This window comes from Corapipo altera, unplaced genomic scaffold (genome assembly GCF_003945725.1).
Source record: "Corapipo altera isolate COAL_440 unplaced genomic scaffold, ASM394572v1 50, whole genome shotgun sequence".
Classification (NCBI taxonomy): Eukaryota; Metazoa; Chordata; class Aves; order Passeriformes; family Pipridae; genus Corapipo; species Corapipo altera.
In genome coordinates, this window is record NW_020884889.1 from 46,276 (window position 1) to 69,366 (window position 23,091).

Below are 23,091 nucleotides of genomic sequence, written 5' to 3' on the forward strand. Positions count from 1 at the left end.
CCTCCTCCATCCCCTCCATCCTCCTCCATCCCCTCCATCCTCCTCCACCGCTCCCTCGGCCTTCTCACCCCCCTCTCCCACCCCCAGGAAGGCAGAGGAAAGCACTTTTTTAAAACAATATCCTCCAGGTTTGAAAGCCTGGCCCCACTTTTTCAGCCTCTCCTCGTTAGGCTGAAGGACCCCAATTATCTCCGGCGTTCCCGAGCCGGGGTTTTAATTGCCCTTGGCTCCTTCCCCCACTGTCCATCACCCTCCCTGCAAGGAGACACCCCGGAGCCGACACAATATCCCTGTTGGAATCCTTCCAGCGCCATCCAGGCGGCGGGAGCGGCCCCGTCGCACGGGCGGCTCAATGTGATCTTACACGGCCTGACAGAGTTTTGGTTTTTAATTAGAGTTCAAGGAATGTTTTTCCCTGTATGACAAGAAACAAAAAGGGAAGATAAAGGCCTCGGACCTGCTGGCAGTGATGAGGTGCCTGGGAGCCAGCCCGACCCCGGGGGAGGTGCAGAGACACCTCCACCTGCACAGGATCGGTGAGCACAGGGCAGGGGCAGCAAAACCACCTGGATTAGGGTTGGAAAAATTCATTTTTTGGGGGGGTCAGGAGGCTGCCTGGAGCCCGGGAGTAACATCCACTCTGTGGTGAACCAGCACAACTGAGAGCAGTCACCAAAGCCTGATTATTTTAGCACGTTGTGATGTGCTAAACGAGCATGATCCAGCCCACGGATTAAAACGGTGCCATTAAAACCCCCAAAACTTCCAGAACAGTGGGAGACAAACACATGGATGTGGATTTCGAGGCTGGGGAACTGTCCAGTCCAACCAGCAGAGTAGAAGAGCACAGAAAGATCGTTTCTCTGCAGATATGGAGGGTTATGGTCTTTAAATCACAAAGAGTAAAGAAAAATTATGAGATAAAGTGGGGTGGATTAAAAATTCTGCATGCAAGCTCAGAGCACAAGTTTAGCAAAGCTAGAAATGGGGTTTTAAGACAGGAGAGAGCCCTCAATAGTGGCCCAACCTGATCCAGACCAGGGGCAGGCAAAAGGGAAGAGAAACCCCAGGAAGGGGAACTGGGAGGGGGGAGAGGAGGGGAATGCTGAATTCTGGATACACACCCCAGAACTGAGCCATTCCTGGAGAATCTCTTCCTTTGGCAGACAGAAACGCAGAGCTGGATTTCTCCACCTTCCTGAACATCATGTACAGGCAGATGAAGCAGGAGGAGCCCGAGAGGGAAATCCTGACGGCGCTGGCCATGATCGACAGGCAGAGGAGGGGAGTCATCCCCGTGGCAGAGCTGAGGGCAAAGCTCACCAGGCTGGGGGAGAAGCTTTCTGAGGAGGAAGGTATTTTGCCATTCAGATGTGGATCAGACCCTCCCCGTCCTCTCGTTCCCTGATTTTCCTCTGCAGACAAACCTGGGATGAGGAAGGGCCTGTGCCAGCAGGAAACAGGAAAGGGAAAAAAGTATAAACCCCCAAACTCATCCAGTTTGTCAGAAATTTGCCTCCAAGGGGCACAACAGGAAGGAATTGGAAGGTGAAGGTGATCAAGACCTTCTTTGCCCTGGCACAGGTTGCCCAGAGAAGCTGTGGATGGATCCCTGGAAGTGTCCAAGGCCAGACTGGATGGGGCTTGGAGCAACCTGGGCTGGTGGAAGGTGTCCCTGCCCATGGCAGGGGGTGGAATGGGATGGGCTTTAAGGTCCCTTCCCACCCAAACCATTCTGGGATTATTGTTTTTGCCCTACCTGTTTTATGTACTTATTTAAACTCTTTAAACACATTCCCACAGTCTGACACAGGCAAGGAGGGAGTTTTCCCAGGGCTCCTGGGTCTGTACAGACCCCTTTAGGCTCCCTGAGGGGGTAAGAACTGTCCTGTCTGATGTTAAATAGAATTTAGATTTAACCAGAGCTGCTCAGTGCAGTTACCATCCCCAGCTTCACACCAACAAGGAATTTCTTCCAAGGGTTTTCTTCAATTTAACTGGACTAATAATTCCCAAAGCTATTTCCATGTGCAAACACTTCCAGAGCATTTTAAGGGCTGAACACACAGCCAGGACAGGGAGACATTAACCCTGATTAAAGGCATCCTGGAAGAACCTCTTTCTATGAAGATTTGGGGGGTGCAGGGAGATTTCCCATTCCTTTGGGATCTCACTTGTGCAGATCCTAATGCAGGAAGCGATGCTGCTTCTCCACAAGGAATTCCCCCCTTGGCTTTTCCCCCTGAGCTCTGAGCTGCTGGAACTATTTGATACCAGGACAGACTCCATTTCATCAGCATCTGCCATTGCCCAGGAACTGCTGGCACAGCCCTTCCCTCTCCAGTGGCTCCAGAAAAGCCTTCACTCATCTGAATTAATGCCCTTGTACCAAACTCAGACATTTCTTCTTGTGTTGTTTTCAAACACTCTGGGAAGAATTCATTATTTTCTGAGTTTATGTCCTCAGAAGGATTTGATGAGCAGCAGGGTGTTCTTGTTGAAAGGGGGATTAGATCTCGTGGAAAGGGAGTTTTTCCTCACCTTACAGGAACAACAGCCCCTCATTTATCCCACTGCACCCAAATCCTGCAGCAGCTTCCACTTACCCCTCAATTCACTGATACCCCTCTGCAAAAACAGACCCACAAACAGGAGATGCTGCTCAGAGACACCTTCCACAACTATTTACTGTAAACCAGCTTTTTTCCTCCTCAATTCTTCCCCCTTCCCATGGTTTTCCTCCCGAATTTCACAACTGGCAACTGCAAAATCATCGTGTGCTCCAGGATGAGCACTGGGGGGTCTGGTTTAAACACCCACGGGTTGTTCAGCCTGAAGAAAAGTTCTGGTGCCCTCAGCCAAGTAGTTCACAAGTGAAAATGTCACCACTGACCTGCTCTCACCTGTTTTGGACTGGGAAGGCACTGGAGCATTGCCCTGGACAGGCAATTCCAGGAAAAACAGGCAGGAGAGTATGGAGGACTCGTACTCAGCACATCCCATGTGGGATCCCAGTGTCTCCAGGGTCAATCAACAGCCTCCAAACACCCACAGAGTTCCCTGCTAATGGAATATCATAGGAAAAATGCAGGTGCACAACCCAGCAGCTCCTCTCCATCCTCTCTGCACCACATCCAGCTGTGATCCTGGAAAACAGGGACACGCTGGGGGCACTGGGGGGACAAAGCTCCCCTGGGCTGCACGAGATGCCTGACCCAGGGACTGAGCCCAGGAAAGCTGCTGGGATGCCCTGATGTTTGTTTTTAGGGGTGAAGGAAACAGGCCCAAGGGAATTCACCTCCTCTCCTGCCATCCCAAGGAAGTGGCATCCGATTCCCAGGAGCGGCGTCATCCAAACGCTGCATTCCTGATGTACTTCTATTTCCTTGACATTGTTTGACAAGAAAAGTACCTTTTATGGTTTAGGCTGTACAGAAAAGAGTGTTTTTAAGACAGGTATAATAAGTGCTGTCACTGCCAAGGCGTTCCCAGAGCTGGAGTGAGAAGTGTCACCACTGCTGGTGACAACTCCCCTCCGAGTGTTTGCGGAGCCCCAGCTGGGAAGGTGTTCTCTGCCTTCAAACACTAAAGCCCCGTCAACATGAAGCAGAATCACACAAATCTACTTAAAAATGGGCACAAAAAACCTGCATCCCCATGTAGTTTGGTCTGGTTTGAACAGGGACAGGTTTGCAATTCAAGTTAAATCAACCAGTTCTTACCAAAAAGCTGATTTGGACAGAATTTGTGAGGCTTTTCCACGTGGAACTCAAAGAGATGGACAGCTCTGCTCTGGAAAGTTAGACATGGAATTCAAAACCAGTGTTAATAACACTAGTTTATCACCTGACTGGCACCCCCCTGATCCCAGAAATTATTATTTCTGATAAAAATGCCTGAAAAACCCAAATCCTGCCTTGCTGCTCTTCCTTTGGGAGATCACAAAACCCCTAACAAATGCCACTCAAACTTGTCTCTTCCTTTTGCTCTTTTTCAGTTGATGACCTGCTGAAAGAAGCCAAAATTGGGCCAAATGGAACAATAAAATATGATGAATTTGTTCGCCTCATTTGCCTTCCCACCGTCGACTACTGAAATCCTGCAGGAGGTTTGCTACAAGCAGGACCTGAAAGTTTGTTTTTACTTCAATTTTTCCTACTTGGACTTCTGGATCATTTGCCTTTAAAAAGCCTTGTTTTGCCTTTATAGCAGTGCTTTAAACTTACACAGGTTCCCACCTCATTTCTGGAGAAACGGTGTCACAAAACGTGAGTTATTTAAATTAAACTGAGCGTGACATTCCCCTCCTGCAACACGTGGCGTGCTTTAAAAAAAATAATTCTTGTTTAAAAAAAATGCATTTAAGCCCAGGGATTGTGGCAGAATTGATAAGCTGTGGTGAAGGTCTCCTGGTGCCCCAAGTCAACATCCCCATCACGTGCTTGGTGCCCAGATCTGTGCCCACATTCCGGGCTGGGTGCCAAGGACACGCTCCCAGAGACAGCCTGGCAGGGAAAACAGGGCCCAGCAAAGCTCAGCTCCTCTGCACCAGCAAAAACCTCCCCAGCTCTCTGACTTCAGACTGATTAAAACTGCTTGGACCCAGAGCAGTTCCTGCTGATCTTATTCCACCTCCATCTCAGCAGCCTCGGTAAGATCCATAAAGGGGTAGCTGGAATTCAGGAGAACATTCAGCAGGTTATCTCTGGAGCCAGCTGGAAAATGGCACAGAAATCAGCTTTGCACAGGCAGGGCACAAGCAGCAACCTGGAAAACCCTCTGGAAGAGCCCATGTTCCTACAAGTCTGATGTGGCTTCTGCCTCCAGGAGCCCCTTCCTCTCCCTCCTCCCCTTTTTTAATCCTGAATCCCCTATTTGCTCTGTGAAATAATCAGCAGTTAAATCATGGCACAGCAGGTCCAATGGATTTAGGAAGGAATTCCTGGCTGGGAGGGTGGGCAGGCCCTGGCACAGGTTGCCCAGAGAAGCTGTGGCTGCCCCTGGATCCCTGGAAGTGTCCAAGGCCAGGTTGGAGCAACCTGGGACAGTGGGAGGTGTCCCTGCCCATGGCAGGGGCTTGGAATGAGATGATCTTTTTAGATCCCTTCCAATCCCAAGCATTCCATGATTCATTTATCCCAGAACACACAAAGGCCACCCAGGAAGATCACACAAAGCTGCAGCAGCATCACCCAGGGCTGCAAGGGGCACAAACCTGGTTAGAAACTGAAAAAAAACCCCAAAGAGCAAATCTCGACATTCCAAATCAGTGTCTCTGTAAAGGTAAAATAGGGATTATCCTCACAGAATATTACATGGGGGGGGGGAAAGCACAAGAGATTCCATGACATGCCAAGTGTCAAGAAAAGAAAGGAGATCCAGGATCTTCCAGTCCTGCAGGTAAGAAAAGCAGCAGGTTTTGCCATTTGGTTTTGCCACCCCCCTGATCCAGATCCAGGTCCCCGTGGATGTCACAGCAGTCCCAGACCAACCCAGGAAGCTCAGACTTGGATCCTGACACGTCCCAGCTCTGAGCAGGTCACGCTCCAAGGGGAAAGGAACTTTGCTCCCTGGAAAACTGACACACCCCGTAGCTCTTAATGAGCTCTTCCTACTCTGTGGATAGAAAATAAAGCAGGAAAACTCAATTTCTCTAAATATTCAGTTACAAGCAGCACTTGAGCAACACCCCAGAAAAGCAGCACACAGTGGATGAGAGGTGAGATTCCCTGGAAAACCAAGAGCAGGTTAAACTGACAGCAAAAGGTGGGAATTCCCTGTCACTCTGTTCCCACCACTCAGTTAATCCCAGTGTTGGGATAAACCCCCACGTACCTGACACTGCAGCTTTCCCGCACCCTGGAGGTCATTCCCTGCCTCCAGAGCCCTCCAGAACTTTGCTCCACGAGCCCCAGGACACAGCAAACCCCACACTGAGCATCAGCAGCTCATCACACCAGGGGTTCACTGAGAGCACTCGTTCCCAGCGGGCACCAAGAGCCGAATTCCAACTGATCCAATCACTCCCCACTGCCCAGGACAGTGGAGAACAAATCCTTTCACACACACAGTGGAAAAGCCTGGATGTCACGGGGTCTGGGCAGCTCCCAATCCCTCTGGATTACTCCAGAAGGCAGCTGTATCCCAACAGGCTGGGGGGGGGAACATTCCCAAAGGGAAGCTGGCAAAGAGGAATCACACTCGGGACACACTCCAGGAATAAAGCAGGGCTGGCAGAGCTTGGAGGGACAGGAGTGAGACACCCCAAGCCACAAACAACTAAAAGCAAAGCACTCCAGGTCCAAAAGAACCACAGCAATCACCCTCTGCCCCCTCCCTCCCTTTCCACCCCCCCCCTCAGGAAACACAACATAACTGAATGCTTTTTATTACATCTAAAGATTTCTACAGAAACAGGTAACATTCAATAGGTAAACCAGTTGGTTTTTTTTCCAATGCATATAATAAATATTTTCACTTGGTACTTTTATACAAACTGACATTGGTCTACTATACATTTTTAAAAGCCATTTACTGGTTTGGCATGCCAAAGTATGGAAACTAGGAGAAAAGTCTTAAGGCAATGAATGACAGGTTTAAATTCATGGAATTAATGGTAATTTTTAATATTCTGCTTATATACATTTTTTTCCCTTTGTTAATTAAAACAATTAACAGCAGCACTTTCGGGGACCACCAGCAATTTTCCCTTGTTAGAAATCTAAGTTCTGTTAAAAAAAAAAAAAAAAAGAAAAGAAAACAAGTTACACTGATAAAACCAAAATCTTTTCTATTTAAAATGTGCTTAAAACCCTGAAATGTTAAACTGCAATAAAAATTAACTTTTCAAACGTTCTCCTCACAGTCCTCAGCTCTGCTTTGGGAGGCAGGTCCACCAAAGTCCAAGGAAAAGCCATCAGCCATCCCATCCTTGAAAGGGTTACGGAATCCTTGCCATGGAGAGGAGGGGGGGAAGCCTGGGATTGGTATTCCATCCCTAAGGAAGTGCTGGGAAGTTTTTAAGGGATAGTTTAGTGTGGGTTTTCATCTTCCAAAGGATGCAGGAGTGACTCAAAGCCACCCTGCTCCTCCAGGAGCTGTGTGTGCACGGACACACACGGAGCTCTGGAACACACATCCCACTCCTCTCAGGGAAGAATTTTGGGATAAGGGACCGCTATCCTAAGGATCACAGCAACTGCCACCTGCAGGGAACGGAGCAGGAGCACAAGCCAGGACTTGTGACCTAAAGGAGCCAAGTTTTGGAGTGAGGTTTGCGGGGAATGGTGGAGAACTCAGACTGAGACTTCTACCAAGCAACGTTCACCGTGGTCAGAGGCACAGAGAATTACCCAGCTCCAGGGAACACCCGGGCACGACACAGGAATACTCACAAAGCACATGGATAATACCACAAAGGAGGACTGGAGACCGTTGCTGGCCCTTCTTTGCAGAGCACTGAGGTTAAAAATGCCAGCGGGGCACTGAGAGCCTTTCCCCCCGCGGGGGGCACCGGCAGGAACTGGAAGACGCCGTCGGCCGACCTCACCTTCCCAAACCCAGGCATCAGTCACCTCATCCCGGGATACCACACACTCCCACGGTTCAGGTTGGATGCGATAACAAGATTTTAATACCAAAAAAGTGACAACAAAGCTGCTCTTCGGGTCGTCTGTAACAACACAGTCAATGGAAACGTCGCCACGAGCGTCGGAAAAGCAGCCGCGGGCTCTCCCGGGTTCCTGGTGTTCCAGAGCCTGGGACACGCTCCTGGAACAACCCAGGGCAGCCACACTCCAGATTTACAAAGATCATAGCAAATATGCTCTGAAGTTACCAGGTTAGTATCCATGACTACAAGGTATGAGATATATTCCTAGTGTAGGTTTAATCACTTCAAAATCAGACTGTTTAAAAAATAAGTATTTCCCATTTTCTATCCTTTTATTTATTTTTTTTTTTAACTGACATTTAATAAATTATAAAATTGGTGTATGGTGAAATATATATATCAGCCAGATATGTATGAAATACACATGCATGGGAAAAACTATTTAACTCACTTTGAACTCACACACACGGATCTATAAATACATATATACACACACATATACATATAAACACAAACATTTTGTTTTGCAAAATTCAAGTCAACTATTTAGTGGCAGAGGGATGCTGTAAAAACACTAAAAACGATTTTGATGCCACATAATGTGAACCTTTCAAATAACCATACGACTGATCATACAGCAATACCTAATGCTACTTGGATTAAAGATTTTTTTTCTTTTTTTTTTCCTTTTTTTTTTTAAACCTTTTTTCCTTTTTTTTTTCCTTTTTTTTTCCTTTTTTTTTTTTTTTTTTTAAAATCAATGCAAGATTTTCTGAGACGACTTCATAGGCAAAAGGTGGCCCTTGTCAATGCTCGAAGCGAAGAGCTGCAATCAACAGTTTTGGACATGAAAAATTCAGACAAGAATCTGCTAACTGTAGTATTCCTTAACTCTCTTTTCCTGATAAACTTGTTACCTGTACTTTCAACCGGTTATAAAAATATTTTTCACGCCAGAGGAAATATTAACTCTCTCTGACGTGGACTTTGGGACACAAGAGAAACAACTTCCTTCCCTCCCCCTTTCTCTGACTTTAAAGAATCTCCTGAAAAAAACTGCATTCCAGCTATTTACATATTTGTCACTCTTCAAGAACAGATCAGCCCAAATGACCCATCAGTTCTAAAAAAAGATTTTCCTATGTCATGCACAACGTTAAAAAAAAAAAAAAAAAGAAACCAGGAAGTAAATATGGCTCCAAGTTCAACTGAAAAATCCGGGAAAGCAAAAAGAATTCCAAGGCCAAAGAGAGAAAACTGAATTTCCAAAGCCACTTCCCTAAAAGACTTGGATAGGGAGTCCCTGGGATCCAGGTGGGTGGTTGCTTGGGTTGGGTTTTGGTTTCAGACTCACACTGAACACTGAATATTCATGGGGATGAGTGTGAACTCAGCAGCCCAAGAGCATGATCAGCTGCACAAACCATGCAAGAGTGTGCTGGGAGTTGGATTTTCTCCTTGTATTTGGTCGACAAGTTCACTTGGAAGCAGAAATTTTTGATCCACTGCAGCTAAAAGGAGGTTTTTGCAGAGGGAACAAGGCGGGTCCTGATTCCCAAGGCCGTTGCTACAGGCATGGCTAAGGGGAAAGCACAAGCAGCTCCACAGATTTCAAACTGACACATGCTCAGTATTTTGCTGATTAAGATCTTCAAGTTATTGGAACAGGGTTTTATAGGAAGTTCTTAGAAACAAAACCCTCCAGTCCAACGTGATGACGGGTGGATTTGGGGCTGGACTCCATAAAAATGTCCCACAGAAGCAGAGCCAAGGAATTCCTCAGCTTGGGATTTTGTTGAGTCTGGCCCTCAGGAATAACTGAGCCCTGGAAAATGCTGAGTTGGAAGGGACCCATAAGGATCATCGAGCCCAACTCCTGCTCCTGCACAGGACACCCCAAAACCCACCATGTGTCTGAGAGTGTTGTTTACACACTCCTTGAACAGGCCTGGAGCTGTGACCACACCTTGGCTGTTCCAGTGCTCAACCACCTTCTCCTGAGATCCAACCTAACCCTGACTCAGCTTTCCTGCCTTTCCCTCAGGTCCTGCCACTGATGGACTTGCCACGTGCTCGACTGAAGCGTGGAATTCAAAAGTTGTCTGAATTAAAGGGTCACACAGAGATGACAAAAAACTCCTAAAAAACCAAACCCACTCCTGAAAGGCTCTGTCCTGCAAACAGAAGGGAAGCAGAGCAGGGTCTACTCTGCTTTAAGCATAATAAAATCTGCACTAAACATGGGATGGGGGAATTAAGATTCCACCACCAAAGGGAAATGTCTCCAAGAGGAGAAAAAACCCTCTCTCCCAAGCTTGAACTTTTAGAAGTTCAGCTCCTTTCCTGGTTATGTTACTGTGAGGAAAATAATGCCATTTGTGTCCAAACTAGAGGGGAAAAAAAGAAAAAGAAACTCACATGACAAATGCACAGGTGTAAAATCTTCAGCATCCATAAAAATGAACTGAAGCTCCTTGTTTTTGTTATTTTTTTTTTTTGTCGTTTTGTGTTTTTTTTTTTTCTTATTTTTACCAGTGAGGCCATCTTAGGTTTATATACAAAAGTAAAACTGAAAATATACTTTTGTTCTCTGTACACGTAAATTTTTTTTTTTCCTTTTTTAGGGGGAAAAAAAAAATTTACGTGTACAGAGAACAAAAGTATATTTTCAGTTTTACTTTTGTATATAAACCTAATTTGGCCTCCCAAAAAAAAAAAAAAAAAAAAAAAAAAACAAAATAAAAAAAAAAAAAAACCAACAACCAAAACCAAAACAAAACTTTGTCTTATGTTTCTAACATAAAGTAAAAACCAAGCACAAAGATTTCCTCTGTCCAAAAAGGATCAGTCCAATGAGATAATGTCTGGTATGATACCAAAGATTGACGCCGTGTCCGTGCTGCTCCTACTTGCAACGGGATGCCCATGATTCTCTCGCAGGCTGTTGGAGGAAACAAGACTGCTGTTACTGCCACTATTGCTACCATTTGTGGCTGGCAGGGAACTGCTTCCTCCTGCATTGAGCTGATCGAGAAACATCTGGGATGAAGTGTAGGGGAAAAAACGGGAGTGTAAAAGTTCTTGATCATCGGACGCGGAAACCGCCGCGGCTGCGGCGGCAAGGAGGGAGGTGTTGTAATGCTGGGGGGAAAAACAACAAGTTAAACTTCAGACACAGGACAGGTTGGATTCAGAGCAGCACAAAGTGAAGGGGTTTGTTAAGCTAAAGCTCTGCCGGGTTCGGGGTTTAACGAGGTTTGCGGCGAGGGGGGCGACGCGGAGGAGGTTGAGCTCCGCGGCCCCGCACGGCTGAAGCCAAGAGGGACTGGCTGCAGAGTCCTAAAACTGGCTGCAGAGTCCTAAAACTGGCTTCACAATCCTAAAACTGGCTTCAGAATTTCAAATCTGGCTTCAGGATTTCAAAATTGGCTTCAGAATTTCAAAACTGGTTTCAGAATCCTAAAATTGGCTTCAGAATTTCAAAGCTGGCTTCAGAATCCTAAAACTGGCTTCAGAATTTCAAAACTGGTTTCAGAATCCTAAAATTGGCTTCAAAATCCTAAAATTGGCTTCACAATTTCAAAACTGGCTTCAGAATCCTAAAGCTGGCTTCAGAATCCTAAAGCTGGCTTCAGAATCCTAAAGCTGGCTTCAGAATCCTAAAGCTGGCTTCAGAATTTCAAAACTGGCTTCAGAATCCAAAAACTGGCTTCAGAATTTCAAAACTGGTTTCAGAATCCTAAAATTGGTTTCACAATTTCAAAACTGGTTTCAGAATCCTAAAATTGGTTTCACAATTTCAAAACTGGCTTCAGAATCCTAAAATTGGCTTCAGAATTGCAAAACTGCCTTGAGAATTCCAAAAGGAATTGGAAATGCTGGTGTTGGTAAGAGCAAACACTGCCAAGGGACCAGGATTGGCCACACACCCAACCCAGGAAGGAAGGGGAAGCAGCAGCACTGTTTTACCTCTTCAAAAAAACTCCCTGGTGGCAAAATTCCCCGAAATTAAAAAAAAAAAAAAAAATAATTGTGCCATCCCCTCAAAAGTCAGAGATCAACCCCAGCTGGGGAAACTCTGTGAAAAATGCATTTACAGCCAGTTTGTTCCCATGGGATGGAGCCAAGGCTGTCCCAGGTTATCTTCTCTGGGGCAGCCCCTGAAAGGCAAGAGCCTGAACTATCAGGAATCAGGTTTTAAATACAACTTTTCTGGGGTAATTTTGCTCTCAGTGTTTCTTTCCACTATGATGAAACACTCAGGCTGTTCAGCCTTGCTCCCCAACATTTCTGCACTGGCACTATTTCAGTGCAGCACTCCTTGTTTCAGAGTAATTCACTTACCTGTGTTTTAGTGAATATTCCTAAATCCATATTCTAGAGTGCAGGTTTTGCTCTTAATTAAGATATGAAAGAATCCCTCTATATTTAGTGCCATTTTCCTGCTTAGCACTGCAGGAAGGGCAGGTAAGACATCTCAGCCCCTTCTTTTCCTGGAGAAAAGTGACCCAGCAGGACTGTCCAGAGTCCCAGGGGTGGGACCTCAGGGCTGGAAAATGAAGGAGGTGCTGCTGCACCTTCAGCCCCAGCCCAGGGTCATCCCACAGGAAAAACTGGCTGCTGAGCTTAACCCAACTATTTGGTTTTTGTTGTGCCTCATCCTTCACCTGTGTTTAGGCAATGCTTCTTGTGTTTGGTCACAGTTTGTGTGGATAAAAGAAAGCTGCAGCCTCCCTAATTTCACACCTACATCATAAATCTGCTCCTACACAGCCAGGCCAGCAAGTCCTGCCTTGGAAAAAGAATGTTTGCCACAGGACTTGATTTGCCTTGACTTACCTGATTGTCTCCTGACAGGAAAGGGAAGAAATCTAAACCTGTGAAGAGATTAAAAAAAGAAAAATTAAGCTTCTCAAAACAAAAAAAAAGAAAAGCACCTCCTCATTTCTTCACCATTTATTTTGAAATAAAACCAGCATAATATTGACAACACTTCAGATTTTTTTCACTACCAGAGATATTAACCTTTTTTTTTTTCTTTTACAATAGTTACTATTGCTTGGAGAGCTGTATTTAGAGGTGCAGAGCCAGAAGCTCACCTTGCAAGTCATAAGGCATTGGTGTCATATGGAATGGATGCCTGTAGTCTTGGATAAGTGATGTGTTGATGTAGCTGGTGTCAACAGCAGGAAGGCTTGGTGTTCTTGACACAGGAGATGCTTGATGGGGTAAATTCAAAATGCTGCAGGAAACAAAGGCTTGTTACAAACACAGAAGAGTCTTGGCTTTCTTGCTGTCCCATGCAGGGGATGCTTATTTTCAAATTTAGCTCCTAATTCAAATTTAAATTTAAATTTTCCCAGTTTAACTCCATGATTCAAAATGCATCAAGAACTTTGTGAAAGGTGTGCAATTGTTAAATTTCAAAGCTTCACAAATGCACCTCGATGGATCTTGTAGGGAACTGGAAGAAACATGGGCAACACATGTTCCCCAGGCTTTCCCACAGGAAAACCCTTTATCAGGAGGGTTCACTCAGTCCAAGACAGGTGAAATTCAGCAAAATTGAAAGGGAAGTTCAGTCTCAAAGAGCAGAAACTGAGGACTCTCCCTGTAAATGGTACTGGGATCTCTGCTCTAAATATGTTACTGATACTTCCAAGCCAGGACCAGACAATCCCAAAGGAATCCTGAACCCCAACCCCCCCCAGGAATCAGTGGAACAACACAACACTGATACCCTACAAGGTAATCAGCAAATGAGGACAGAAAAAAAAGGTCTTGAGGAGCTTTAAGTGGTCACTGAGTCACTCCCATTCCTGGGGGAGGAATCACTCCAACAACAGGATCTCTCTGGTTTAGGCCTGGTTTTGATCCCTGGATATTTATGTAAACCAGGAGCTATTTCCAGCCTGGCTGCTCAGGTGGGACCAGGTTGTGGCAAACCCCAAACCCTCCCACACCACACCCTGCTTCTCCTTGCTCTCTCCAAAGGTGCTGCTTTTCCAGTTCCCTATGGAAGAAAAGCGTTTCCAGACTTGCAAAAAAACAGACTTGGAAGCCACAATTTTTTTGCACCATTTTACATCATTTTCACAACTATAACTGAAATATTTCATTGTGTTGCACACTTAACAGCTCAAAGCTGTGATTCCCATCTTAGACCTTGTGAGCTGAGAGCAAACCCACGTGCTCTAAGCTACTACATGAGGATATAACCCAAATACAGAACTTTATAGATGCAATTTATTTTGAAATTTATGACTTCTGTCCACCATGAGCATATTCTCTCTGCACTGGCCTATTTTATCCTCACCCCTTATTATTTAATGGTGATGCTGGAGATATGGAAGGACAGCTCCTCTTGGCAGATGGTTCCTCCTCCTCCTCATCTGACGAGCTGTCGATGGTCAAATCGATCACTTCCACTTTCTTATTTTTATTTGACTGTTGGTGAGAAGACACCTGATGTTCCAAGGAAGAGCTTATGCATCCTATACAAAGTAAGTCAACAGGAAAAGCTGCAGCTTAAACCAACACTACAGTCAGAACATCACAGTTTATTATAAAGCTGTAACTCAACACGACAAAATTACACAACTTTGGTTAACTTAAAAGCCCCAGACAGGTATTACTCAAGTACTTGTTGTCACAAATGATCATTAAAGCTACAAATATACATCTAAAAATGAGCACTTTGAGAGCTTAAAGGACCATCAATACTCAAGGGTTCCCACTGTAGGAACTTCAGTCCACACACCCCAGAACATGACTCACCATCCACGCCGTTGTACGATGCTGTTACTTCCTGCACCTCCTTCTTGGATCTCATGGGAGCCCAGGATCCATCCTCCTTAAACTGAATTTCATCACAATCTGTACAAAACTTCAGGATTTCCATGAACAACCTGGCCACCAAAAACATTTGATATCAGTCCTCCAAAAGAGCTCAGTTCCTTTTTTCTCCTCCAGTACCTTTATTAGCCAATGCAAGTCTGAATCAGCGTTAAAACAAAAGCTTTCATTGCTCTGCCTTTCTCTCATCTGCTTCCTTGACAAAAAGGAACCATGGGAAAAATTCAAATATTATCTAAGAGGAAAATGTGCACATGTATTTCAAAGCACTGTGAGTGGGATCCTGCAGAGCTCCTGACACAGAACTCTCCCTTTCCCAAAACAAAGGACCAACCTGAACCAGGATTAAAAAACAATCTCCTTTGCCAGTACTTAACTGAGGAAGCCCATCTTTAAAAGAGTCCATACAGCTGAGAATTTAAGGACTTGTATTTCCTGAAACTTCCTAACAAATGTTGAGCTTGGGAATCTGAACTTGCAGCCCATTCTCCTACAGGCACCTCCTAAAACTTTGGGATCCTGGCACCACATCACTGCCAGTGGGAATTCCAGCTCTGGACCAAGACTATTCCTGTGGTTCTGCAGGAAAGAGACAGCTCCCTCTTTCCCAGACTGAAACATTTTCTAGCAATAACCTTCTCTTTGGGATACTCTAATTAGATCAGCTAATCTCCAACATCTGCACCTGGCAACACAAGAAGAAATAAGGAAAATGTGTTGGGTTAATTATTCCTGCTCCTTGGCTTTACTATTTTAGGCAGAAACCTCCAACAAGGAACCCCAAAGCTCTTGGATCCAAAGCAGAGGACCTGGAAATCTCAGGATCCAGGAATCCAAAGCAGCCTGGGCAGCCCTGAGTGGCTCTTCAAGGCCATAAAGGGGCCCCTGAGTGACCTTAAGCTGCCCAAAATGAAGCACATAATCCCTAAAAAAGACTCAAATCATTTCTGAGGGGTTTTTCTGGGCTTCTGTTTGTCTCAGGGTTTTAGTTTTGCTTCTGATGTTTTTGTTTGTTTGTTTTGGCATTTTTTTTCTGTGTTTGTTTTTTTTTGAGTCAAACATTCTGAGGTATCCTCAGAAGCCTCAACTTGTTCTCTTCCTTTATCACACTTTGGAAAGAAGATTTTTCTCTAAGAAATTCAAATGCAAACCCAGGAATACACACCTGGCACAGACCAAGCCTAGAGTTCTTTATTTTTTTGATGTTTTGCAAGGAGGTAGTACCAGGGAATCAATCTCTGTGTCACTTTGTATAGATGGCAACTCCCCAAGTGTGAAATTGTACATGGAATTGTACATGGATTTGGAGGGCTGGCAGGATTTATTTGCTCTAAAGTGTCTGCTATTAAAAAATACCAGCTTTGTGCAGTTGCTCCATTAAAAGAATATACAACAAGTGCTGTTTTCACCCAGGAAATCAGCAGTATAGAACACGGGAAAAAAAGGCCATTTAAGGCAGGACAGCTCAAAAATTTACCCAGGATTGGAAGGAATACCTTTCATTATTATTAAATTTAATAGTTTGACGAGCACAGTTCTTCCAGAACGTTGAATGAAGAGGTATTTGGTCATTAATTCTTCACCAACAGCAGGGAAATTAAATAATATGATGAGTGAAAACAGATCCCAGCCAGATCACCAGGAATTCAGAGCCCTGGACGTGGACAAGGAGCAGAGGGTGTGAGGCACACCCTTGATTTGGTTTTAAGCTTTACTTACCCATCAATAATGAGATGTTCATAGGGAGCCTTCTTGTCACAGACAGGGCAAACCCAGGTTGGTTTCTTCTCGTTCATCTGAATATAGAGAGTGGCATCAAAGCACTGCAGGTGGGAACAGGTCAGGGCCCTGCAGGGGATGGTCAGACGCATCTTACCAAGCTGGAAGAGAAAAAAAAAAAACCAAGAAAACAAGATTAAAACAAGATTGTGTTATTTTAGTATTAAATTAACCATCAGGGGTTTCCTGTCTGAAAAGGGACAAGGTTGAGTTTTACTCTGGAAAAGTCACACAGATCTGAGGTTTGATTAAAATACGTGGCACATCCACTGCTGCCTCATTCCTGTAGGTTTGAAATGGCATCAAAGTGAATAAAATCATGTTTTAAAGAATATTTGGTCAAGGAAACTAAGAATACAACCCTCCATATTCCTGAAACAAAATACATGGTTCACTGAGCACCTGGAACATACCAGTGTCCTGGAGGGACCAAAGAAAGAATTCTTCTTCTTTAGTATTTTACCATTAAAGTATCATTACACTGAATGCAAAATTGATCAGACAGTGAAAAGCATTTCATAATTATCTGAAATAAGTTTCCCTCTCCTCACAAAACCCAAGCAGTTGTTTTGTGGCCAAGTGCTTACACTGCAGCTTAGGAGGGGCCTGGACAGACCACACTAAAGGTAAGAAGTAGGAATGTCTAAACAAGGCTTTTCCCACATTAAAAACCAACAAAACAATTCTTTATTAAGAACTGTTTATACTGAGGAGTTTGGAGTTATATCTCTTTGGCTAAAACACACACAATTCCAGCAGTGGGTGGGAGCAGAACTGGTTTTAGGCCTGGCTCAACACAGCCCCGTGGCCAGGCTGATCCTGAGCAGTACAAGAGGGATGCCACAGGATGGCACCAATCTCCCAATATCCCCAAACTCAAAACAATCTCAAGAACAAAGGCTCCACTCACAGGCCACCACTTCCTCCATGATGCTTTCAGTTTTTTTTATTCCCCTTAAGCAGAAATCCCTCCACCCCATTCCCAGTAAACCTGCTGTAACTGCAGGATCTCGCTTGTTTTTCCTCCCTCTGGCTCTCAGTGACTGTCCCAAACTCCCCAGCAGATGGGAGGGGGGCACAGAATTCCCAGGAGAGCCCCAGGAGTGGTGGCAGAGCCTCAGCCCCACGGCAGGAGGTGCTTTTTGTGCCATGTGTTTGGCACCCCCTCCCCCCAAAGCCATGACCAAGCACATTATTTCCATCCCATAACCAACCCCCGGCACAGCCAGGCCCCCTGATCCGTGTCTGTCAGGAATCCTGAGCTCCCAGATGGTGGGTCAATGGCTCATTTGTCTTTTGGGCACAGTCAAGTCTCCCAGCTCAGGGAGCACCAAGAATAAGGAGAGAGAAAACCTGGATGGTTCTCTGTGGCTCCAAATGAAAATCAGGAAGGTGAGAGACAAGTGCTGCAGGAAGGACAGAAATAACCATCTCCTGGGGGGAAAAAAGCAGGCTGAAAACAGGAACATTTTCCCCAGGTTTTGGTATAAAACCCGAGCCTCTGATTTCTCAGGAGCAGTTAAATTTAGCCAAAAATCAGCATATTCAGTGTTAACAAGTTGATGCTCCTTTCCCATTTTTGGCATTAAATCCCTGAGATCAGCTCTGCCACGCTGGCCAAGCTGTGTCAGAACTGACAACAAAAAGGTCCTAAAAGGAGGGCTGCATCCCAACTTTGGGAAGCCTGTGATTCCCAGCACTGTGGCTGTTTGATTCCTGCCTCCTGGCAGCCAAAGAAACGCTGCATTAATTCCTTTTCCAAGCACACAAAACCCTTCTATCTAAAACCCGTTCTATTCTAAAAAACCCACCCAAAGCAGGAGCCCAGGATTTGTAAACAAATTCCCCCAAACCCCCAGTAAAAGGCTACATTTGGAATTTCTGCTCAGTTAAATATTTGCTCCGGCTGCAGAGCCTGGGATTTATTTATTTGTACTTCCAGGGGAAAAAAAAAAGAACATGAATTCAAGTGTCTTCCTGAAATCCAGGCTCAGTCCAGCCCCTCTGCTGCTGTATCCTGGATGGATCCAGGCAGCAGTTAAGGGCAGTTTTCCCTCCCTGGTCTCAGAGGCCTCTGTGCTATAAAAAGCTCGGGAGCAATCCAAAACAAATTCCCAGGAAGCTCCTCCTCTGTGCTGTTCTGAGGGCAAAATAAAGGTTAGAGAGACTAAACCCAGCATCCCCAGTTATTTTATTGGATACAAATCCCAGCCAGGAGAGGGGAGAGCAGCACCCTCACACTCCCAGAGCTGAAGGAACATCCTTCTCGTCCTTCCTTCATTTCTCATTCTGCTCCTGGAGACCAAATCAGCATTTTCAGGGTGTGTTGTTTTCAGAGCATTCAAGCTGGAGAAAACAACCACAAAAAAATCCAAGACAAAAAAATCCTCCCTGAGCCAAATGTTTATGAATTATCAAGTAAAAATATGGAGGCTGTAAATGAAATTACAGTCAGACCCGAGGACAGTCTGAACCGAAGTAAAACCTTTCTGTTCACAGGCTGAAAGGTTCCATCTCTGTCCCAATGAACCTGGGATGGATTATTCCAAGAGCTGCAGTAAAATCAGGCAACACTGAATAAGGAACACACCAGAAAAAGTCAAGTGTAACTGTTTTGTAGGCACTAAAATGACAAATATGTTCAGAATAATCTGCTGTAGACTTTGTTTTGTACGTCTCTCACAAAAACAGTGCATTTTAAAGAGGAAATTCTGGCAAAGGTGAGAATTCTGAAGAGTCACATCCTACTGTCTGATGCTGTTTTGTTGTTTTACCCCTGGCACAGCTCAGAGAGCAAAAGAGAATTTGGCATCTTTAGGCTCTGCCAAACCTGCAGTCCTAAAGGGAAAACTGGAGAGGATATTCCTGCTCTAATCCCAACCCACCTGAACTGCACCCAGAGGAAAAAAATGCACCTAAAAGCACTGCAGAAGAGCTTTTATCAGACTGGAGGCAAAGAGGACAAACAGAAATGTGTCAGAAAACTCCCATGGAATGATCTGTAAACCATCACTTGGACAAATCAAATACAACTGAAGCAAAAATCTCTATTTCTACAAGAAATCTTTCCTACAGATTAACTTTACCTTCCTTGTAAATTCCTTATCTTCCTTAGTGTTGATGTGGAGAAAGTCTGAAGACTGAAGATCATGACAATACCCCATTTAAAGATTTATAAGAACATAACACACATATAAAAAGCAACCACGATGTTAATTGTGCTTTTTATGAAGCAGAACTCACGCCTGTGAAAGTTTATCTTGAAGAACATATTAAATAGTTGGAGAAATAAGCTCCAGTTTTGCAAGAATAAAGTCAGTTTAGATTGTTCTTGTTTAGATTTTAAAACTGAGAATTTCACGTCCAGCTCGAGCAGATTGAGCCCAGACCAGGAAACAGATGTATCCTTAATCTTGAAAAGAGGTTAAAAAGTTATACTGCAATAAAGATATTATGTCAGTCAATACACAGAGCAAGTATTCTGAAGCACTGCACTTGAAACAAGTCCCAAAAAAGTGCATATCATGTAAATATTGTGCATTTTACCACTGACAACATAAACCCAGGCACAAACCACTGCATCTACTTGGTAAAAGAACATTTAGCAGGTCAAGATACAGGTTGTCTGTGCCACTTCCATCTTCTTTGGAACTCTTTCTCCCAATTCAAATTTGGAATAAACCAAATTTTGTTTGAACAGCCTCTAGGAAACCGCTTTATTTTTAGTTGAAGATTATTAAATCCTCAAAATATTGAACATAAAATCGATTTCAGATTTCAGATGCTCAACACTTTGACTGCAGGCACTGACTGAAGAGCTGCTTTGAACAGTCAGGTTTCCCCACCCTACCCCTGAGAGTGGTTTTATCAAATCTGCACACTCAGGTGATCAGACTGAACCAGATTTAAATGACACATTTAAATGTATGCTTACCTATATTTTGAATAACGTCTCCAAGCTAATGGAATCCCTGTTTCCTCAGGGGTGTATCACAGGCTTTTGATGCACGGTGAGAGAGAATTTTCTATCCCCACAAAGTTAAACCAGGTAAACACAAGGTAACCTCTCCCACACACACATCCCAGAACAGCCACATTTTAACCAGAATCAGTTTGGAGGGAATAAAAAAAAAGACTTACTGGGCAAAGAAGAGACACTCTTAAGCTTGTTGTTGCTATTTCACTGTCTGGATCAGCAGTCAGCTTCTCTTTAACTGTTATTTCAAAGAAGAAAAGGTTGATTTTATGTTAATTTGAAACATAAATTGGGTGATAAAGAAATAAAACAAGACTGAAACCACATGCTAAACTTTCTACTGGAAGCCAGAGTCTGACTGTTGTTCCAGGCTCACCCCAACAGACTTGACTCTCTAGAAAGCCCAGAAACAACAGGATTTAAGAAAGTGAAAAGCAGAAAAGCTCATCTTAAACCAAGATCACTAGAAAATGTACTTGTACAGAGATGGCTTTTCTCATTCACAGGCAACTTTGCATTTGACCATTAGTTAAAATCCACCCACAAGATGAGCCACATTGATTTCACTTCTAACTTCAAGCTCCTGAAGTGAATGTGTTATCAACTCTCACACTCACAAGGACCACTGTAAACCCCCAAAACAGTCATCAAGTGATCCTGTGATTTAAAAGTGAAAAGCAAATGGAGAAACAGGGAATCAGAAACACTCTGACAAAATCTGAGTTTTAAATAACTGCAGTGAAATATTGGAGCCTTTCATCTCTAGAGTCTTTCACCTCTCCCCATCCTCTGCTTTTACTTACAAGCTTTATAAGCAGTCACTGGTTAAACGAACAAATCAGCCCCATTTCTTCCTGCTCTGAACTGGCCCTACACCCTCATTCTCCCCTTGTACACACAGAGTAGAAGTCACCTGGAAACTCTAGATTTTTGTGCCTTTAAATCAAACTGCATTAGCACAAGGTAATGGTCAGCACTGTGGAGCATTTACTGCTGGACTAATTTCTTTCTCATGCTGTGTAAAACACATTATCTGAGCATAAAAGAGTAAGAACAGTGATCAGGTGTTGGTATTTTCACCCTTTCCCTGACAAACAAACACGCAGTAGTTTTTGCTTTTGTTTCTATTACACAAACTTAGCCCAACACTTTGTTGTCAGAGAAAACAATAAGGCAGCAAATCTCCCACTCCAGTCTGGAGGGGGTTGGGAGGAGGATTGTGCTGGACATTCTCCCTCCAGGCTCCCTGCAAACCCTGTGCCAGAGGAACAAAAACTGTGCTGATGAATCCTTTCCTCCTCAGCACCCAGGTTCAGTGTCAGGCATTTAGTTCAGCCCGAGGTGCTGAATTACCAGTTAACTGTATAAATACAGTTGTTCCATTCTGAAGAAACAAAGCCAGTATGGCTGAACTGAAAGAGATTCTCTTGCATTTTTCTCTTCCCAGTGTCAACAGGGTTCCTGGACTGGCTCCTAATCCAAACAAAGGCCTCTGAGTCTTTGAATTGGAACTGAATACAAAGAACACCACTATCAGATTCCCAAAACCCAGGAACTGTAGGAAGTCCAAACCTCGGGTAGCACAGTGCTGTTTGAAATCTCCCTTTAAAAAGCTGTTTTCCCTGTTAAACATCAGACATACTCAGGGCTCTGGAGTGATCCGGGTTCCGAATTCCCTTCGCTCGCAACCTCTGCAGGAGCACCGTGGAGGACAACTGCTTCACCAGGTACACTGCCATGGAATAGTTCTGGGAACACAGCAAAACAACACAGGAAACACTGATTTCATCAAAAGACAGCTTGTATTTTATACCACTTGTTCTGTGTTTCTAACAGGCTCGAGACGGCAAAGTTTTCAGAGCAGAGAAAACCCCTCGTGCTCCAGGAAGTTCACAGGGCTGGAGTCTGGGATGCAACACAAGTGACTTCATGCTTTACTGAGATTTAACTGCAAACTAAGCTATTAAAACAGCATTTAGGACACTTCTGGAAGTTTTACATCTCATTCAGGACATGCAGCCCCTTTCAGCAGGGTAATTTTACATTACTCTGTGTCAGGGCATTTAATTTTACAGGGATGATGTGAGGTACTGCCCCTGTGTCCATGTATTTAAGGTAAGCTGTCAGGTCAAATATTATCAGAACTTTTCCTTTTTGTTTTTTTTCTAGTAAAAGCTTATTTTGTTTTCAAAATAGGGAAAGGAGCAGTGATGCCTCTTCCAAAGGAATACCTAAAAAGATGCATCACCTGCAGGATCTGCTACTCAGTCTGGAAGCACTGTTCATCTTTTCCTTGCTTTGCTGCACTTAGCTGTGTCTGAAACAAGAACTTCACTGCTGAAGCAGAACAGAAGAAAGGCAGTGAAGGAGTTCAGGAGTTCAGAGGGGCCAGGACACGCTCTGGAGAACCAGCCCAAGAAGTCACCGCTCCCACGTCCTGTCCTTCCCCTCCCAGGAGCTCGGGTCACTTCCCCACCAGCCTCAGCAGAGCTGACCCTGCCAATTTTCCTTATCCATGCCAGGGAAAAGCCATGGATGCTCCTTTCTGCCAATACATTGGGATCCAAGCAGGCTGGATGCAGAAGTCCAACTCTGCCAGGCCCCCCTTCCCTTGAGGGCCGAGCTCTTCCTGGCATCGAGTTCAAACCACAGCCTGGCATTTCTGAAGCTCTGATTTTTCTTACAAGCTTCTAAAAAAGCAAGTTATAAATGTCTTTCTAAAAATGTGAGATTGTACTGTGCATTCATCAGCAACACCCCAAAATGGAAAGGACAAATCTCGTGTTCTCACATTAGGGCACATCAATAATTTTGATATAAACATTATTGGCTAAACCTGTAGCTGCATTCATACAATTTAAATTGAAAA

At 44.5% G+C, this 23,091-nt stretch overlaps 2 protein-coding genes across 3 annotated transcripts in view; one reads left to right on the forward strand and one right to left on the reverse strand.

The window, feature by feature from the left end:
* Positions 1-4,313, forward strand: part of CALML4 (calmodulin like 4) — a 5,766-nt gene extending 1,453 nt beyond the window's left edge. Inside the window, exons 3-5 of the mRNA XM_027644619.1 lie at positions 396-540; positions 1,171-1,355; positions 3,998-4,313. Of these exons, the coding sequence (XP_027500420.1) occupies positions 396-540; positions 1,171-1,355; positions 3,998-4,095 (428 nt within the window). The 3' untranslated portion in view covers positions 4,096-4,313. The remainder of the gene's footprint in view (positions 1-395; positions 541-1,170; positions 1,356-3,997) is intronic.
* Positions 4,314-10,325: 6,012 nt separating this feature from the next.
* The window catches only part of PIAS1 (protein inhibitor of activated STAT 1), a 54,742-nt gene continuing 41,976 nt past the window's right edge, over positions 10,326-23,091 (reverse strand). The window contains exons 7-14 of one of the 2 annotated variants that reach the window (XM_027644263.1): positions 21,865-21,970; positions 20,387-20,460; positions 16,187-16,347; positions 14,390-14,520; positions 13,929-14,106; positions 12,712-12,854; positions 12,452-12,489; positions 10,326-10,553 (exon numbers count right to left, since the gene is read on the reverse strand). In XM_027644263.1, coding sequence (XP_027500064.1) covers positions 10,518-10,553; positions 12,452-12,489; positions 12,712-12,854; positions 13,929-14,106; positions 14,390-14,520; positions 16,187-16,347; positions 20,387-20,460; positions 21,865-21,970 — 867 coding nt within the window. In that variant the 3' untranslated portion in view covers positions 10,326-10,517. Of the gene's footprint in view, positions 10,754-12,451; positions 12,490-12,711; positions 12,855-13,928; positions 14,107-14,389; positions 14,521-16,186; positions 16,348-20,386; positions 20,461-21,864; positions 21,971-23,091 lie in introns of both variants that reach the window. The other variant, XM_027644262.1, reaches the window with a different exon arrangement.